The 18,948-nt window shown below is 54.5% G+C and overlaps 3 protein-coding genes across 4 annotated transcripts; 1 reads left to right on the forward strand and 2 right to left on the reverse strand.

Annotated features, from left to right (window-relative positions):
• Window positions 1-12: 12 nt before the first annotated feature.
• Window positions 13-6,211, reverse strand: SNX21 (sorting nexin family member 21). Its single transcript, XM_058562602.1, has 4 exons — window positions 6,092-6,211; window positions 5,590-5,854; window positions 4,930-5,087; window positions 13-1,085 (listed from the first exon to the last, which is right to left on the reverse strand). The coding sequence occupies exons 2-4, from the start codon at window positions 5,846-5,848 to the stop codon at window positions 411-413; spliced, it is 1,092 nt and encodes a 363-aa protein (XP_058418585.1). The 5' UTR covers window positions 5,849-5,854; window positions 6,092-6,211; the 3' UTR covers window positions 13-410.
• On the forward strand, window positions 5,847-12,616 carry TNNC2 (troponin C2, fast skeletal type). Its single transcript, XM_058563412.1, has 7 exons — window positions 5,847-6,013; window positions 6,117-6,321; window positions 11,334-11,385; window positions 11,524-11,667; window positions 11,759-11,873; window positions 12,016-12,152; window positions 12,435-12,616. The coding sequence occupies exons 1-7, from the start codon at window positions 5,847-5,849 to the stop codon at window positions 12,464-12,466; spliced, it is 852 nt and encodes a 283-aa protein (XP_058419395.1). The 3' UTR covers window positions 12,467-12,616.
• Window positions 12,617-15,303: 2,687 nt separating this feature from the next.
• On the reverse strand, window positions 15,304-18,548 carry UBE2C (ubiquitin conjugating enzyme E2 C). 2 transcript variants are annotated; one of them, XM_058562607.1, is made up of 6 exons: window positions 18,394-18,548; window positions 17,823-17,850; window positions 16,999-17,094; window positions 16,452-16,549; window positions 16,032-16,135; window positions 15,304-15,556 (listed from the first exon to the last, which is right to left on the reverse strand). In XM_058562607.1, the coding sequence occupies exons 1-6, from the start codon at window positions 18,492-18,494 to the stop codon at window positions 15,498-15,500; spliced, it is 486 nt and encodes a 161-aa protein (XP_058418590.1). In that variant the 5' UTR covers window positions 18,495-18,548; the 3' UTR covers window positions 15,304-15,497. The 2 variants fall into 2 exon arrangements, with proteins under 2 accessions (XP_058418590.1, XP_058418588.1); XM_058562605.1 differs by lacking the exon at window positions 16,452-16,549 and adding an exon at window positions 16,198-16,402 and having other exon boundaries at window positions 16,032-16,091; window positions 17,008-17,094; window positions 18,394-18,539.
• Window positions 18,549-18,948: the final 400 nt, after the last annotated feature.

An 18,948-nucleotide genomic window follows, 5' to 3' on the forward strand; every position in this document is an offset into this window, starting at 1 on the left:
TAATTCCCTTGGGCCAGAACTGCAGCCCTCCCTCTAGCCATCGACTCTAGGACTTCAGAGGCAGAGTCCCTGGCCCTTCAGCCAGGCTGGCTTGCTGGCTTGGAGACCCACGGAAAAGGGACCAGTGACCCTGACCTGGGGCACAGCCCCTAGCTGTTCATAAGCTGGAGCATCTGCATCAGACTTCCTGCCCCATCCCGAGCATCGCAGCCAAAGCTTGTCCTGAGTCCAGCTCAACAGAAGAACCATGTTTCCTTGGTCTGCTACAAATTCTTTGTGGAACTTCTAGGGGTTTCCAGCACCCCCTACAGCCTCCCAACTGCTGTCCATGTCCTCATCAGCACTCCGCCCCACGCACACACACCCTAGGGCAGTGCCTCTTCCCCCAGTGGCCTTAAGTCTAGGCAAGGTTAGTCCAGTATCTCCTTGATAAGCAATTCTTTGAGACTAGGGGGTGGAGTGGGGGTCAGGCCTGCCTCCTGGAGGGCGTGGAGCCGGGACTCCGACTGGCGTTTGTCCAGGCCCAGGCGCCAGGAGAGCCGAACATGGGCTTCTAGAAAGGGTGCCAACAAAGTGTGGAGGCTCTTGTCTCCCAGTAGATGTAGGGCCCTCTCACAGCATGCCCGGGCCTCCCCAGGGTCCTCCAACTCCTGGTGGCACACAGCCAGCCCAGCCAGGGTCAGCAGAGGGCGGTCTGGGCCAGAGGGGATGCCCAGCTGGGCCTGCAGTTGCCAGGCATTGGCCCAGAGCGCCAGAGCCTCACGATAGAGGCCAGTGCAGGTGAGACTCTGTGCCCGCCGCAGCTCGGGCAGCACGAAGAAGTCTTGCAGGTCCAGGGCATGGCGCAGTTCGGGCACTGCCTGCAGGTGGCCCAAAAACTGCTCGAAGGCCCGGCTGCGGCGGGCAATGGTCTCTGCAGTGAAATTCCGGCGCAGGCGCTTACGGGGGAAGGAGATGGCAGCCATGGGGCCCCGGAACTGCCGCTGTAGGTTTCGGTGCAACCGCTCAAAGTCCGAGTAGCGGCGAGAGATCTGGGCTGGCTGGCGATCTGGTGGCCCTGGACCCATCACGGCGAGGGTGTAGAGCTGTAGGGAGGGTGGGGGTGAGGGCAGGTGCAAGTTGTCCATGGGCCCCTTCCCTCCCCACACCCACACTTCCAGCTCTGTTCCCCCACCTCTTCCCTTCACCCCTGACACTGGGCTCAGGAGGGTGGGAGCTGCTGGGACGGCAGCTAGGGACCCGGTCGCATCTTACCTGAGGCTTGTCTGAAATGACCCAGGCCCAAGACAGCACGGGGAGAGAAAGAGAGGTGAGCTTCAGTGCCTGCAACTGCTGCCCCTTCTGCCCCTTAAGGAGTACCCCCTTCCCGTAGAGTAGTTTGCTCTTTTGACAGCCCCTCTGGAAAACCAGGGCTGAGCTGAAACCCAGGCCCCTCTTTTGGGCTTCTGAGCCAACCTTTAGGACCAGCTTGGAGCTTTGTTCCACTCTGGACACAGAGTCCCCACATCCCTAGCCAGGTTATTCCAATCCAGACCTGGAGGACAGGTCTGCAGACAGCCCTAGTAGTGATCTTTGTGGAAAGTGCATTAGACTGGGACTCAAGTTCTAACCCCAGGTCAGCTACTCCCTCACTGTGTGATGTCAGGCAAGTCAGTCCCCCTCTTGGGGTCGCTACCTTCTCTAGTGAATGACGTGTTGGCCCGGGTCATTGTTTACTCAAGTATGGGCCGTGTACAAATGTTGGTACCCGAGATTTTTGGGTGGTATGTACTAGAGTAAACAACACTAAATCAGAGGCCGGAGGTGATTCCCCCTAATTCTCTTTGAATCTTTATGAGTACAAATTTAGAAGCTCTCAATTTGGTTTTAAAAAAACACTTCTCCAACACTTCTCAGCTCCAGTTTTAGAAAAGAGCCAGAAAGCGAATCTCAGGTCAGGGCCTTCTTCAGGCAACGGCATCCAGGCAGGGTTTAATGACATGGGTTCATTTTCACTGCTTTTATTTTTACAGTTAGTTTTTCTTTATGGCAAGAGAGGCTTTCCACATACAGCAGGGGTATAGAGTTATCTTTTAAACTTATTTTCAAAATATAGGTCTATTTAAAGAAAAATGTTAAGCAAAGAAAGGTACAAGTAGCATCTGGATAGGACAAGAATTGTGAAGGTGGTACTGGAATGACTGAGGTTTGGGAAACACTGACCACGATGACCACTAAGCTTCCCCAAGGTCTGAGAACCCGGATATGGATTAATCTATAATAATGCTGAGCCAACAGGTTTAAAAGGGGGATTAACAAGCATTATATGTTAAAGGCATACTAACACCAAACCCAGATTTTTCTCTTGAATTTGCCCTGTGAAACTGCCAATATCATAGCCACCCTGGTCAATTAGGTTTGCCTGCTCTATCCTCTCGAAGATTCACAGTGTACATTAATATTAAGGATTAAAAAGTTAAACAATAGAGAAACTTATTTTACTCTCGTTCAACTGCATTCCCAGAACATTGACTGCAAAAGCTTTTTTTTAAAAGAACAGTTATTAACATTCCAGGGAACCAGTTTTCTGCAGAACACACTTCAGGAAGCACTGGTCTATAAGGACCCCTTATGTTCATCTCGCTTTAATTTTTATTTTTTGACAACAGAACCACTTTATATCCATTATCTCATCTGATCCTTTAGCGTCCGACCGAGGCAAGGAATAATGATAGTAATAGCTCCATTAACTGAGCACCTACCCTGTGCCACGGGCTGTGCTGAGCACTGTACATCTATTTCATTTAATCATCACAACAGCACTGCAAGCAAGGTGTCCTTCTGACAGCTGAGGAAGCAGGCTCAAAGAGGGGCAAAGGGCTCAAAGACTTCCCCCAAGTCACAGAGCTAGCTGGTAAATGGCCCAGCTGGCATTCAAACCCAGGCTGATCTAATGCCAAAGCCTTTGCTCTTAACCCACAGAAGAAGTTAAATTGGGATTTAGGGTCTCTATTGGACAAAGGAGGTGATAACTGCTCCTGGGGGTCCCCTTCTTGTGCATGACCCCTGGCCAGGACTTTTGCCACTTAAGACTTGATCATCTTTGGGCCGGACCGGTGTCGCAAGTGGTTAAGTGTGTGCACTCTGCTGCTGCGGCAGAGGGTTTGCCGGTTCGGATCCCGGGTGCACACCAACGCACTGCTTGGCAGGCCATGCTGTGGTGACATCCCATATAAAGTGGAGGAAGATGGGCACGGATGTTAGCCCAGGGCCAGTCTTCCTCAGCAAAAAAAAAAAAAAAAAAAAAGGATTGGCAGATGTTAGCACAGGGCTGATCTCACAAAAAAGAAAAAAAAGACTTGATCATCAGACTCAATCCCTGCTTAAATTGGAGCAATCACCCCATGGGCGTGGCCCTTGTTTACTAACAGCAGCAGAGAGGGGTGGAGAGGCCCAGATGTAGGACAGGGCTCCAGGCCCCCTTCCTGCTGAGTCAGAAAGGGAGGAGGGTGGGGAAGTGGGGGGAAGTGAGAGGCAGGGAGCTGCCACTGCCAGGACTAGCTAGGTCAGGCTGTTTCAGGCCTGGCCGGGAGCAGGACCTGGCTGACCACATTCACCGTGTCAGTTTCTCCTTTTTTTGTGAGGAGGACTAGCCCTCAGCTAACATCTGATGCCAATCTTCCCCTTTTTTCCTTGAGGAAGATTGGCCCTGAGCTAACATCCGTGCCCATCTTCCTCTACTTTATATGGGTCACCGCCACAGCATGGCTTAACAAGCGGTGTGTCGGTGCACACCCGGGATCCGAACCGATGAACCCCGGGCCGCCGCAGCGGGGCGCGTGCACTTAACCACTTGTGGCACTGGGACGGCCCCTAGTTTCTCCTTTTCACAGGGAGAAAAACAGAAACTCCAAGGCCCTCCCCACACTGCCCTTCACCCCAGCCCCACCAACCCCCTATATCTAGCCCTTAGGACAAGATGATTCTGGATGCTCAAGAACTGATTCACCTGGGTTGTAAGGAGGCCACAACAGGCCTTAAATGCCACACATTTACAATCCAAAGTTAAGTAATAATGATATAGCTACCATTTTACTGAGCACTTCATAATGCCAGGTACAATGCTGAGGGCTTTCTGTGCACTGTTACTGAATTCCTGCTACAATCCTCTGCACTATTCCCATTGCTTAGATGAGGAAACAGGCTCATCAAGGTTACACAACTCACCCAAGGCTAAAAAACTGGTAATAAGTGGGATTTGAATTAGGGTCTGATCCAAAACCCATTTTTTTTGTGTGTGTGTGAGGAAGATCAGCCCTAAGCTAACATCTGATGCCAATCCTCCTCTTTTTGCTGAGGAAGATGGGCCCTGGGCTGACATTTGTGCCCATCTTCCTCTACTTTACATGGGACGCTGCCACAGCATGGCTTCACAAGTGATGGCTTCACAAGTGATGCGTCCCTGCGCGCTGGGATCCGAACCTGCGAACCCCGGGCAGCTGAAGCCGAGCGCACGTGCACTTAACCGCTGCGCCACCGGGCTGGCCCGAAAACCCTTTTTTTTTTTTAACCACTAACCAATGCAATTTGGGTCTCAAGTCTGACACAGATAATTTTATAATCTTATAATCTTTCCTATATATCTTGCTACAATTTGCAAAACCCTGGGGATGGGGGAGGGGAACACACACACCAAGTCTCTTAGTCTCAAAATCAGGAGAGGAGGCAGGTCCATAATCCCTTCTTTATTCAGTCTCAGAGAAGCTAAAGCATTTGCCTGAGGACTTGCTCAAGTTACATCCCCTTTCTGGCCTCAGTTTCCCCCTCTGTAAAATGGGGCAGCCATTTATTACTACATAGCCAGACCCCCCAGGAAATTGGAGTATTCCCTACTTTCTCTTAGCTGGACTTCTAGACTCACAGCCCAGGGGTTCCTGGACCATCACTCACCACGTACTTGGAGGGTGGGTCCTTGACCACGGTGGCACTGGTCACCTCGAAGAGCAGCCGCTGGGGTACCAGGGTGTTCCGGGACTTCTTCCAGAAATCCTGCAACTGCCGTGCCAGGAGCTGACTGCCCCGCTGCGCATCAGGTGGGGGGCTCCGTTCTGCATGAGCACACGACCAGTCAGCCACATCAGTGGGCCAGGGGCCAGGGTCAACATAAACCACGTGCCATGACTTCGCTCGTCCTCCCAACAGGTGACAGAGGCTTTGTCACCATTTGACATAAATGGAAACTGAGGGCCAGAGAGGGGCCGGGTGCCAAACACCGTGCCTGGCAGACTGTAGGCGCTAAATAAACATCTCCGCCCGAAAACCCCTAGCACGTTATTACCACGTGTATACCAGACTCTCTACATTTAATGCCCCCAACAACCCTGAGGTGGGAGTGATTTTCCCCATTTGACACAAGGGAAAACTTGGCTCAGAGAGGTGTTGTGACTCTCTCAAGGTCACAAAGCCAAGAGGTGGCTGGGGCACTTAAGAAGTATCGGAGTTTCGGCTGGATCAACTCAGAGCCCCCGAAGCTCTCGATGCTCTTGGGAACGCGGCTGGGTGGAGGCCTAATCGGGCCCAGGGTTCGCGCCTCCATCCTCCCGCACTCGCCTGCGTCTTCTCCCGACGCCCCGTCCCCGGCGGGCAGCGGGTCGGGGCCGCCCTCCTCGTCTTCCTCCTCGTCCTCCTCATCTTCCTCGGCGCTGGTGAAGCTGAGAGTGCCGCTGAGCCGGGAGGACAGGCCCTCGGCGTCGTCGTCCTCCAGCTCCGAGCTCTCCGGGAACTGCTCGGCCTCGGGGCCGGCCGCCGCCTCCCCCGGGCCGTCGCCGGCCAGGGCGTGCCGCAGCCGGTGCAGGAGCCGCGAGGCCATGGCAGCCTGGGGGGAGCGCGACGCTGGGGCCCGGGCGGGGGCGGAGAAAGACCCCGGCCCAGCGCGGGGAGGAGCAGGGGCGGGGCCCAGGGCGGGGGAGGGAGGGGCGCAGCGGAGGCCCCGCCCCCGCCGGTTGGGGGTCTTGCGAGCCCGGGGATTCCGCAGGTGTGGCCTCCTCTCACCCACGCAGCTTAGGGCCGCGCTCTTCCCCGGAAGGGCCTGGGATCCTCCCCGCGTCTCTACCTCTTGCGCCTTGCCGTGCACTCAGGTGCGCGCCGCCCTCCAGGGGTCCCGGTGCAGCTCCCAGCGGACTACGACGGCCTGCCGGGCTCTGCCGGGCTCCGCAGGGCCCAGGCCGCTCCGAACGCCGCTCCGGCCGCTTCCTGCCGCCGCCCCGCCTCCGGCCCCGCCCGCTCCCGGAGCCGCCCGGGAATCCCGGGCCCTTGGCTCCAGGAGGGACTTGGGAATCCTGGGTAGGCCTGGATGAGCCCCAGGCCTCCTGCGGGGTCGTCCTCCTGCGGGGTCGTCCCCAATCCGGAGGGCCTCACAGCCTCCTTGAATCCTCCTACCCGTCCCTGCCCGGAGACCCAGGCTGGCCCCAATCTGTCCCCTTTTTCCACCCAGCACTCTTTAACATTTCAGTCATTAAGTGACAGTAGGAAGCCGATCTCTCTGGTGAGGAAACTGAGGCCGGGAGAAGACGTGTGATCTGGGTTGGAATCTGACCTCGCTCGGCCTAGGTTTTCTCGTATGTAAAATAGGAACAATTAATATTAGTACTAACTTTGCCGCTCTGGTAAGGACCCTGGTCCAGTGCCTGGCACAGAGCAGGGGCTGACAAAATGATCAGTTACATAATGATTATTGTTTCTACAGTTTTCACAGGCTTTTACAATCTCATTTGAGCCTCATAAGAAGTAGGCACACATAGGATGTAGGTAAACGTTGAAACTGTGACCTAGAGAGGCTGAGTTACTTGCCCAAAGTCACAAAGCTTGCCAGAGGTTTCTGGGAGTGGGTCCTTGCAGCCCAGGTCTCCTGGGCTCTACTGCCTGTTCTTTTCCCATGAAGCAGGCCTGTAATCTCAGCCACTCCTCTGGAGGGCTGTGCTTTATCTTCTATCTGGAGGGCAGCAGTAGGTCAAGAAGGATTTATTGTCGCTCTTTGTCAGAAGGCCTAGATATCAGTCCCTAGCTGGACAGATGTTGCTAGTTAACAAACAAACAAAATCTCTCTGACATAGGTCCCACCCTTTTTGAATGGCACAGGAGAGGGGGTGGGGGGAAATAGCTTAGAATAGAAAACACACTTCCAGCCCCCCACCCCCACCCCCCCATGTACAGAAGGGGTGGGGCTCTCACTTCTTGAGGTTCCACTGTGTTCTGCATCCTGTTCCAGGCACTTTATGTGGGGTCACATCTCACCCTCACAGCATCCCTGGGAGGAAGGCATGATTAGGCAGTAATGGTCTGTTTTCAAGATGAAAAAACAGGCATATTGGCTTTCCCAAAATCCACAGCTGGGAAATAGGGGAGCTGGGATTTAAGGCCAAAAGTCTGTGTAATTTTAAAGCTCTAACTACTCTTCATTCAGCTTACTGGCTTCATTCGTTCACTCATTTATTCAACACTCACTCATTCACTCAAACATTGGCTGAATATTAACTCTGGCATATTCCTCACAAGTCTGGGCACAGAGCAGGTGTTCCTAAAACCGTGGGTTGTTAGAGCAGGAGGTCACTCAGAAGTCTGGTCTCGAGCTTCCATTTTACAGATGGGTAGTCTGAGGCTCAGTGAGGGGAAGAGGCTTACCCTGGCTCATACAGACAGGGCCAGAACTAGGAGATGTCCTGATGTCTTGTCTCCACTACTCTTAGACTCTGTTTGGATATCTCCCTACAGCCTCCCTGAGAGATGGTCATCAAATTCCTGCTTGCATACATTCAGTGACAGGGAGCTCATCATCTTATAAGGCTGTCTATTCCCATTATTGTTCAACTGTGACTGTTAGGAAGTTCCTCTTTATATTGAACCAGGTGACATTCAGTTCAGTTATTCTTACAAAGAACACGATATTTTTGGACACTTGCTAGCTAAGTGCTGGGTGCTGTGGAATGCAGTAGTAAATAGGAAACGGTCTCTGGTCCGTGGAACTCAGAACAAGTCATGATCATGTGGCATGCTTAGTGCCATGGCTCAGGACACTGCTGGAGACCACCTCAGACTCCTTTGGCCTGGGTGTAGGGGAGAAGGGATCCTGGAGGAAGTGATGTTAAAGCTGAGAAAGATGATAGGGAAGTAGGCAGGTGAAAAGGGGGAAGATGGGAGTTCCTGGAGGCTATAAAGGGTGGTGTTTGGAGCTGTATTTTAGTCTAACCAGAGCAGAGCAGCATACAAGGTGGGGAGGGAAGGGGAGTGAGATTGCAGGGGTCTGTGGCATCTTGCGCGGCCACACTGAGTTTGGACTTAAATGAAAGAACAGATTAATGAACAAATGATTGCTGAGACTTCCACACCTTCTGTTCCAAAGAGATCAAGTGGTTCCAATGTTTGTGTCCAAATTGGAATCCTCTGGGTGTTGCTGCCCCTTGGCCCTCTGCCTGGCTGGGGGAGGCCTTATTTAGCCTGGCCTGGCTCCACCGAGCTTTCCTTGAGAATGTCTATATATAGAGGAGGAGGGCAGCCCAGTTGCCACTGTCCATCTGCCTTCCTTGGTGTCCAGCCCCCTTTCGCTGGCCCCGGACTCTGTGCTCAGTCGTCTCGGTGCTCTTACTGTTGACTTAGCCAATGTCCATGAATGTTGCCTACCCCCTCAACACCCAGCCTGGACCCTGTGGATTCTCAGGCTGGGCTCCCTTTCAGACTTGACTTGATCTGCGCACCCCTTCACTCTCCAGGTGGCAGCTGAGCTCCTCCAGACTTCTCTAAGCTCTAACAGGGGGCCAGCTGCCCCTTCCTACTTAGAGAAGCTTCCCCTTGTCCCCCTCCCCCCAAAAAAGTGAATCCCAAACACCCTTTTCCTGGAGAAGGTAAGCTTGAGAGAGGAATCAGCTTTCAATGTTTATTTCTTCTCCAAATGCACCCTGTCTCCTGGACCCTGCCATATATTTCTCCTGAACAGGTCCCCGGAGGACTGTCTGTCTCAACTTCCCCTCAATCAAGATTAAAAAGAATCACCAACACGACTATAGATCTTTATGATTTACAAAGCTCCCCAGGAAAAAGGGAATGATGATAATGGTTGCTACCTCATAGGATGACCACTAGTTGAGGTCATGTGGTTAAAATGCTTAGCACAGTGTGTGGCACGTCGTAGAGGTTCAATAACTGTGGCTGTCACTTTCCCCTCCCCCTGTCCCCTGCCCCTTATCATAGTTCAAAGACAGGACATTCCACTTGCCAAACACCAAGCCTATGTAGCTAGGTGACTTATACCTGGGCTCTGCTGACCACAGTCTCTCTGTGAGGGAGGTTATGACTATCCCCCTCTCACAGATAAGGAGACTGAAGCTCAGAGTGGCATTGCCACCTGCCCAAGGTTGCACAGCTTGCAGAGACAGGACTTGGATCTTGGGTTTCGGACTTCTAAGCTTGTGCTCTTCCCTTTCCACCATGCTGCCTCACTTTTCTCTATTCTGATTGTCCTGACCCATCTTGGAGCAGTTATGCTTCCTGAGGGGGGGCTCGCTAAGGCGGTGGAGCGGGGCGGGTTCTCCTCACAAGAATCTAGGACGTCAAGGCCTGCCACCTGCTCAGAGGCTTCAATTTCTCTGCAAGGGCCCTTGGCTAAATTAGGTAATGGGCTAGGACTCTGGGAGGGGGGGCTTGCTGACCCCAGGATCCGATTGGCCACGGTATCCAGTCCTGGGGAGCAGGGAGGTGGGGAGAGGGTGCTCCTACAAATCCCAGGGGCTGGAGCAGGCCAGAGCATCTTTGGGTGGTGGAGTGTGCAGAGGAGGTGACCTGCAGCAGAGGAGTCCCTGTGACTAGCAACCATGGTAAGGACAAGAAAGGACTTCATTCCTTTGCTTGTTCAAATACTTCTGGGCCTCCTTCAGGCCAGATCTGGGTGCTCTATGGGGCAGTAACTTGGATGTTTGAAGATGCAGCATGAAGATTCCTGGAACCCAGGTGGCTAGGAGGAAGTCTGGGAAGAAGGCCTTGGACTTCTCTTGGAAGGGGAGGGCCAGGATGTTCCAGGGATTGATGCTCAAGGCTTGCCGATTCCCTGTAGACCTTCTGGGACTTCCGGCAATGTCGGTCATAGAACTGTGAGGGGGTCTTAGCTTGTGTCTGCCTTAGCTTGGTAGAGATGGGGACCTTAGGGCCAGACTGAGTCGCCCAGCAAACCAGTGGCAGGGATGGGCCAGAAGCCTGGCCAAACCTTCCTACTGCCAGTGAGAGAAAAATGGCTCCTCTGGAAGATAGGAGGCCTGCAGAGCCTCAAGCCAGCTTGGGTGCAGGACCCCAAGGGTTCCGAGGGTGATGAGAAGGGGCAGAAGATGAGAGACCAGAGTTAGAGAGTCCCCAGCCTCCCAGAGAGGGGTTCTGATTTGGGGCTGTCATTTTCCTCTGAGATCCCCTTCCTACTTCACTTCAAGGAGTAACTAGACCCCAGAGGCCAGCTGCTGTTGCCCATGCCGGACTAAAAATAGCCTGCCCTCCTGGCACAGCAAGGAGGAGGGGAGGAGGGCATGAAGGGAGGAGGGAGGGGACAAGGAGGAGGCCCAGTGGCCAGCTGGCTGAAGAACCCCTTGGACACCTCAGCCCTTCCTCCCCGCTGGCCACCTACCCACATAGCTTGGCTTGGATGTGACCCAGAAACTCCTATAGAAATCTTATTTTCATCCCCACAAGGCCTCCATCATGTTCTGCCCAGCATGAGTGGTATTTACTCCAATGACTGAATCATTAGAAGGAAGCTTAAAATCTCCATCTCTGCAAGTTCTTGAGAGGGGAGGGATGATGTCTGACTCTTCTTGGTTGTCCCAGTGCTCAGCCTATAGCCTGACACTTAGTAGGTGCGCATTAGTAGGTGTGTTGCATTATCATTTATTTTGAGAACAAACATTTATTGAGCACCTATTAAAGGAGCACCATCAAGAGCTCGGGAAAACTGGAAAATCACACTGGAATGGTGCTGGCACTTTACAGAACCTTTTCACACCCCTGATTTCCTCTCATCCCTGAAAAGCTGTTGCTAAGAGATGAGGGTACCTTAAGTGACTTGCCCAAGGTTACTGGGGCTTCCTGACCTGACGTCCGATTGACAAGAGAGAAGGTCTTGGGCACAGCCTGTGTTTCCTCCCTAGTTCTTCACAACTGGGGTTGGGTGCTGTGGGGCACGCAGAAGGTGTGGCAAGCTTGGAGTGGTTCTTCCGGAGGACCACATGGCACTTCCAGAAGTGGGGGTTGAGGAGAATGGGGTTAAGATAAGAATGCTCTAGGGCTGCCCCTTCTGCTCTCTGACTCTGTGTCTTCTGCAGACGGACCAGCAGGCTGAGGCCCGGTCCTACCTCAGCGAGGAGATGATCGCTGGTGAGTGGGGCAGGAGGGCTGGCTGTTGGGCAGGTGTGTGCTGGGGAATGTTTGGGGTCTGGGCAGGGTGGGAGGGTAGATGTGAGGCTGTCAGTCAGCCAGGCTCACCTCAGCCCTCTGCCCTCTTTTCCCTTGCAGAGTTCAAGGCCGCCTTTGACATGTTTGACGCTGATGGTGGTGGGGACATCAGCGTCAAGGAGTTGGGCACGGTGATGAGGATGCTGGGCCAGACACCCACCAAAGAGGAGTTGGACGCCATCATCGAGGAGGTGGATGAGGATGGTGAGTGGGTAGCTCTTGAGGCAGGGGTGTGATGGTGGTGGGGAGGGGCTGCCATCCAGGGCTCAGGCTCACTCACCACGGCTCCCCTCAGGCAGCGGCACCATCGACTTCGAGGAGTTCTTGGTCATGATGGTGCGCCAGATGAAAGAGGACGCAAAGGGGAAGAGCGAGGAGGAGCTGGCCGAGTGTTTCCGCATCTTCGACAGGTGCACAGGGTGCCCGGGAGCCAGGGAAGGCCGGCAGGGCACGAATGTTCTCGGGGTGGGGGTGCGCGAGGGGGCGTTGAGCGTGGCCAGAGCGGCTCGCCTCGGCCTGCCCTGAGCCCTATCCTGTGCCTCCGCCCCGAAGGAACGCAGACGGCTACATCGACGCCGAGGAGCTGGCTGAGATCTTCAGGGCCTCTGGGGAGCACGTGACAGACGAGGAGCTCGAATCCCTGATGAAGGACGGGGACAAAAACAACGACGGCCGCATCGACTTCGACGGTGAGCGCCGCGGGAGCGTGGGGAGCGGGGGACCGAGCCACGCGGGCGCGCCCGGGGCCTGGCACTCGTGCCGCCCGCACCCACGCCGCGGTCCTTTGCCTTGCGGGCGGGGCTGGGAGCTCCGGGCGGTTTTGTGTAATTTATCAGTTAAAGACAGGGACCCCCTCCGCGTGGCTGGAGCCCGGGCCAGGCTTCACTCGCCTGACACTGCGCCCCTGGCACAGGCCTCCGCGTCCGTCCCGAGGGGGCCCCCTGACCGCCTCTCCCTCTCCCTCCCCGCAGAGTTCCTGAAGATGATGGAGGGCGTGCAGTAAGAAGTTGGCCCTCGCCTCCGCCAGACCGCGTGTCCCTCGGGCGTGGGCGGCGCCGCCCCGCCTGGTCCCATTCCCCGCCTGGGAGGGAGGCGCGACCCCTTCTGGGTCTGTAGTTAGAAGGAATAAAAGCAAACATTGCAAAGCGCCTAGCCTGAGTGAGGGGAACACCGAGGGAGCCGGTCTCAGGGGCCGCCAGGCTGAGCCACCGTCCAGGGCGACCCCGAGCGCCCCCCGGCCTCCGAGGAAAGGCGACCCGAGCAGCGGGATGCGAAAGGGCGCCGGGTCCCGGGAGCCGGAGTCAGGGCTGAGTCAGGGTGAGCGGCGGCCCGCGGAGGGTGCCCGGGACGGCTGGTAGGGCGAGGGCGCCGCGAACCCGGGGGAAGTGGGAGTGAGGCCCCTTCCCGTCCCCACGGTCCTTCCTTTCTGGAGCCTTTAGGTCTTGTCTGCAGGCTGCCCGGCTAGGGGTGGAAGGAGTGGTTGTCCATCCGTCCCAGGCAGTATTACTCCTGCTTGACCTTTTCTACTTGGTCTGTTTTTCTGAGCACTTATAGGTGCTCCGTACTGGCGATGGTAGGGGAGGGTGGGGGCACACAGCCACAAAGGAGGTTCTGACCTCACTGACCTGGGATCAATGCCTGGTCACCCTGCCTTCGGCCGCCTGCAGTGCGCTCAACAGAGGGCCACCAGCATAATCTAGCTAAACGGAAATCTGACCTGGCCACTCCCCTGTTGAAAGTCCTTCAAGGCTCCCTACTGCTTCTAGAATCGAATCCAAATTCCTTTCCCTCCCTTCCTCACTCGCTTCCCACAGCCACCCCTCCCCTCCAGCCACACTGAACAATTTATCATTCTTGCTATTTATGTTGGGTGCACTTTCAAGCCTTTGGGCCTTTGCACATGCTGTTCTCCCTCCTTGGAATGCCCTTCCTCTTCTTATAAGCCTGGCAAATTCTTCAACCCAGCTCAGATACCATCTCTAAGATTCCAGGACCCAGCTTAGATACCATCGTCTCCTCCTGTGATCTCTGCCCCCACTGGCTGTGCTCCAGCTCCCGTGGCTCTTTGTACACACCTCAGTTATAGCAGGTGTCGGATCAAAGCTAACTAAGTGCAGCTGTGGTTTACCTTCAGCGTCAGGCTCCCGAGTTTGAATCCTCACTGCCAGTGACAAACCACTCTGGGTTTCAGTTTCCTAATCTGTAAAATGGGGATGGTGATAGTACTCACCTCACAGGGTTGTGAGGAGGAGTTAATGTGTGCAAAGTGCTTAGAACATTAGTGCTTAGAACAAAGTGCTTAGAAGGAGTTAATGTGTGCAAAGTGCTGGGCACATAGTCAGCATTTAATAGATGCTATCAATATCATTATCATCATCTTGAAACATTGAACTCTACTGTTCCTCACTGGGACAGCCGTCCCTCTCAAATGTCTTCATGTTCTCTTTTCCTCTCCGTGTCCCGTTCGCGTTTCCCAGATTGTATTTCCAGCCAGGATCAGTGCTGGAGTTTAGTAATCATCGCTATTGAGTGCCTGCTGTGTGCTGGGCCCTATGCCCTGCAGGTATTCGTAGAGGCAGATGCTGTCCTTATCTCCATTTTACAGTTGAGGACACGAAGGTATAGTGAGGTGAAGTGCCCAGGTACACGATGACAACCTAGATGATATTGCTTTGTGGTGGAGACAGGAACAAGGCTCTTAACCATGAAACCATCCACCTGTTGACAGTTCTACCTGGACGTCCTGAGTGCTTCAAACTAGCTCTGCCCTAAACTGATAACTCCCCTCCCCTCCATCTTTGTTCTCCTGTGTACTTATCTCAGAGATGGTACCCTGAGGGGCGGGGCCCAAGTCAGGAATTCTGGGGCTCATTTTCCGACTCTAATTTACTACCATGCCCTGCTGCTTTCTTCCCATCTCCTTACCATTTCATCCCTCCTCTCCGTGCCCACTCAGGGTCATAACTCAGGCCACCACATTGCTCACCAGGCTGTTGATAACAGTAGTTAACCTCCTCCTCGCACACCTGGGTGCTGTTTGTCCACCTTGGAGGTCTTCCTGCAGGACCTGAGCCGAGCCCATCACCTCAGCCTGCTCTTCCCCCAGCTGGGACACAGTTGGTCAGCACAGGGTTTCTTCCCAGGGGCCCAAAGGTCGGGGCCAGTGGAAAGATGGCTTCAGGGGCTGGGGGCCTGGGCCAGTGGGTGCAGCAACTGGAGGCACTGCTGGTGGAGATGGAGCAGGTGAATGTACCCCCCTTGGAGTGTGGAGCCATCTGTGGGGGACCTGGGATGAGGGGCGAGTTGAGAGCTCAGTCCTGAGGGCTCCGACAAGGAAGGGGCTTTCCTGTTGTCACCCCAGACCCTGGGCCTGTGCAGGGTGACCTGTGCCTTCTTTGTCCTCCTTCAGGGCCAGAACATCTACTGTCAGAAGGGTGGCTGGTCCTCCCCTCCCAACCTCCTCCAACACACACACACACACCCTTTCCACAGCAATAGCGGTTTCAGCCTAGGGTCTGGTTCAGCCTCATCTGCAACACAGCTGGGGCAGCTCCAATATTCTCTAACATTCCTGGTGCATGTCACAACTCCACAGAAACAGGCATTATTGTCACACCCATCTTATGGACAAGGAAACAGATGCAGAGTCATAAAATAAGTAAGATCACAAGGGAACAAATCCTAGTCACCCCACTGGCTTGGCCCTACAGCCTATCAGCTGCTTCTACTCCCTGGAGACAGGAGCAGGGCAAGAGCCCAGATGCTAAGCCTGACCTCTGCCCACCCTGAGCACTTCCAACCCTAGGGTAACTACAAGGCGGCAATTTGTAAAAACAAAAACAAAAACAAAATGTATTTATTTAATATATTCATCACGAGGGCTCGACCAGAGACTTAACTTAAAAAACAGAAACAAAACAAAAATGACACCACAGCTTAAGATACAGAGTCCTATGAGAAATCAAGGAAAGCACAGACAGACCATCTACGGAAAAAATAAAAAGACAGCACAAGGAGAGGCTGGGCAGCCCGGGTCAGGGCTCTTGGCTGGAGACCTGCTTTGAATAGGTTTCTTGCAGGTACTTCTTAAAGGCTGGAAGAGAACAGGCAGGTCTTGGTGAGCGTTGGGGACAGGAGTTAAGGTGGGCAAGAGGGCAGCTTGACCAGGGATGCACAGGTGGGGGGAATCTGAGGGGTGTTCCCAGCACAACAGATTCCCCCTCTGCTGCCCACTCGGTCAGGTCTCCTGGATGGGCCCTGCTGCCAGTGAGACTGGGGAGACTTAGTAGCAAGTCATTTGCACAAGGCTGCCTTCTGCTTAAAAAGCCCCTCAACCTACCTTAATGTTTTCCACATTAGGGATAATTTTCTGATTTTATAGCACACAGGCAAACCAGAATCACCAGGGCAGAGGAAGAACTGGGTTATGTGGCTTGACACCCAACCCCGAGCCCCCTCCAGACCCAGTCCTCAGGACACATTCCCAAGTCACTGGAATCCTTTTGTTTGAGGGAGCCTTGAAGACTGGGGAGGGATCACCCTGTGCCCGAGAAGGACAAAGGACCCACCTGTGGGGTTTTTCCAGAGCTCAGCAGCATGTGTGTTCAAAGGGCTATCAATGTTGGGTTCTGTGGGTGGGGAGAAAAAGAGAATGGTCAGGGGGTAGAAGAGGCTGGCCCCGGGAGTCCTGACAGGTTCCTAGGTTGCAGGGGAGGGGCTGGTCTCAGAAGTCACCTCCTAGCAGGCTCTGGATGGAGAGCAGGATGGTCCTGACGTCATACAGGGCAGACCACTTGTCCTTCAGGATGTCCAGGCAGATGTTACCCTGGGTGTCCACGTTGGGGTGGTAGCAGGGTGTGAGGAACTTCACGGTGGGCGCGTTGTAAGGGTAGCCACTGGGGAACTCCAGGGAGAGCTTATACCTCAGGTCTTCGTATACCTGGCGGTGGGGAAGTAGAGGCGGGGAGTAAGCTTCCCCACCCTGAGGCTCATATCCCAACCCAAGCCCGCATAAGGGGCTTGGCCAGGACCTTGAAGTTTGTCTGGGACTTGACAGAAGACAAAGTCTTACACTGGTTCTGGTGCTCTCTCTCTTATCTGGGGGACATCAGTGATCCCTGGTCTAAGGTTGTAAATTAGCATCCTGAGGGCTACCACAGCTGTGCTTTAGTCCAGTTAGATCATTAGTTGCTAACATGTAAAAATTAGGAGACGTAGATCTAGATTTCTGACTCATCTTAAACCAGATGTGCAGCAATGGGAAGCTGCCATCTTGAGACTTGTGCCCTCCCATTGGCCAAAGTCCTCACTGGTCTTCCATTCTTTTCCGTGCTGTCTGGCCCCCTCTATGCATCTAAGATGGAGAGCCCTGCTTTAAATCCACCTTCTTACTGTACAGAGGGAGAGACCAGGGCCACTGGCTCAGAGCAGGAGAACAGACGCAGGGGAGCGTCCTGCCAGGCTAAAGACAGAAGCAGATCTAGCGCTTGGATCTCACCTCCTACCTCTCCCCAGACCCAGCAAAGTCACCAACACTACACTTACTGTGCCAGCTGCTCCATGGATGGTCCCCACCCATTTGAAAAGGTTGTCTGATTCAGGGAAGGCAGAAATTCCTTTGTCGCCAGACATCTGGGGAGGAAACACAACACCTGCTGGGCTGCAGAGTACACTTTGGAGAACAGCAATGGGGGTCAGTGGGTGAACCCCTTCCCCTTAATCTCATCACTTTTTGATTCAAAATAAAGCAACCAGACCAAATTGGTAGGCTTCTCTGAGGATGTGGTTAGACTCTTGGGGCTGTACATGTGCCTCTGGGGGGGAGTACTGGGATCATGTACCCATAATCTTGTTGGTTGCTGGGAATTCAATTCAGCATGCTATTGAGTGCCCGTTATGTACAAAGCCCAGACACTATTCACAGACTAGAGAGATATACAATATGGGCATTCAACTTGAGTTGAATATTCAGGGTTAATGTAGAAAAGGTCATCTAGGAAGGAGTCATTCCAAGATATGACAGGACTAGAAATACTAAGAAGGGTGGAGAGTTGGGTGTGGGTAAATCTTAGGGCAGGGAAGTAGGGCCAGGGCAGGACAGCGGGGAGGCCTGTATGGCTTCTGGGAACTGTATTGGAGAAAACTTCACTGTGGGGGGATGGGATTGGGAGTAGAGGCTGCTGGAAGAAAAGGTGTAGGTGAGGTATATTAACTTCAACCCAGAAAAGAGCAAACTGGACTCATCTTTTTACCCCCATGTCTGGCAAAGAGCCTGACGTAGGAAAGGAGGCTACTGATAAGTGAGTGGAAGGTGGGAGGGTGGACCAACTACTTGGGGATCTGGGCAGGTAGTCACTCACCATGAGAGTCATCAGCTCCTGCTGTAGCCTGCAAAAAGAGCATTTGGGGTCACCTGGGAGTCTGGATGGGCCAAGGCTTCGGGGGATGCATCTCCTCCCACCCCAGTCTCTCTGGAGCAGTTGTCATGGGGACATTTCTCTACCCTGAGAGGTCAGATTCAGCTGGGGACTCCTCATGGCCATTTCCATAGGAGGATTTTATTGAGTCCTCACCCTCCCTGATTCCAGGCTCCCGCCGGACGGTTCTGGCGTGTTGTTAACCCCTACTGCTCCTCTGGCGTCTGTCTCCGTGCCGGATCTCAATTTTCCCTCTCCTCTGGCCCCCGCCAAGCCACCGAGGGTCCCCGGCGCATCTTCATGTTGGCTCACCCGAGGAGGATCCTGGCAGCATGACTACCCCTTCCGTCCTCCTTGGCAGGGTCTCTAAGAGCGGCCCAAGCGCTTGGCGTGTCCCCCCACCTCCCAGATCTCACCCGCTCCAGGAGGAGGTGGGGGTCCCGGAAGTCTTCGCTCTGGGCCCCACTGCTCAGGTCGTGCCAGGCCCGGAGGCTGTGACCCCTGCATCACTCACCTTTTGCCCACAGGGCCACGGGCGGCGCCCCCACTGGGCTCGGCTCCTTTACGGGCGGCGGCGACGCTGGCGGCGGCTGGGTCGCGGTTCTGGGAGGCCATCCGCGCGGCGCTGGCGGGGAGACAGGAACTCGGAGAACACCGCTGCAACTGCAGGGCTGCGGACCCGGCCGCCCGCGTTTGAATTGTAACTCTCCGGCAGCGCGGGCCAATCAGCGGCCCGCTTGGGTTTGATCCAGCCAATGGGGCGCGCCGCAGCGCTCTGTCACCACGCAACTGCTAGACCCACCCACCCACCGGCGCATCACTATTGGACGGCGGAATCTTGCTTCTGAGGGGCGATTGGCAGATGAGGCCGCCATTAACTAATGCGTCTGTAGCAGATTGGTGGCCTTTGGAAAACGCCAACCATTAAAGGGCCAAGAAAAAGTCCACGTGGGATGAGCCCCTTTAGGTCAAACGCCTCAGAACTGCCGGGAACACGAGGCACGCCCAGACAGGATCCCTACTCGCAGGGGAATCGCCCAGCACTGGTACCCTTTCCTCAAACCGGAAA

The sequence above is a fragment of the Diceros bicornis genome, chromosome 19, assembly GCF_020826845.1.
Source record: "Diceros bicornis minor isolate mBicDic1 chromosome 19, mDicBic1.mat.cur, whole genome shotgun sequence".
Classification (NCBI taxonomy): Eukaryota; Metazoa; Chordata; class Mammalia; order Perissodactyla; family Rhinocerotidae; genus Diceros; species Diceros bicornis.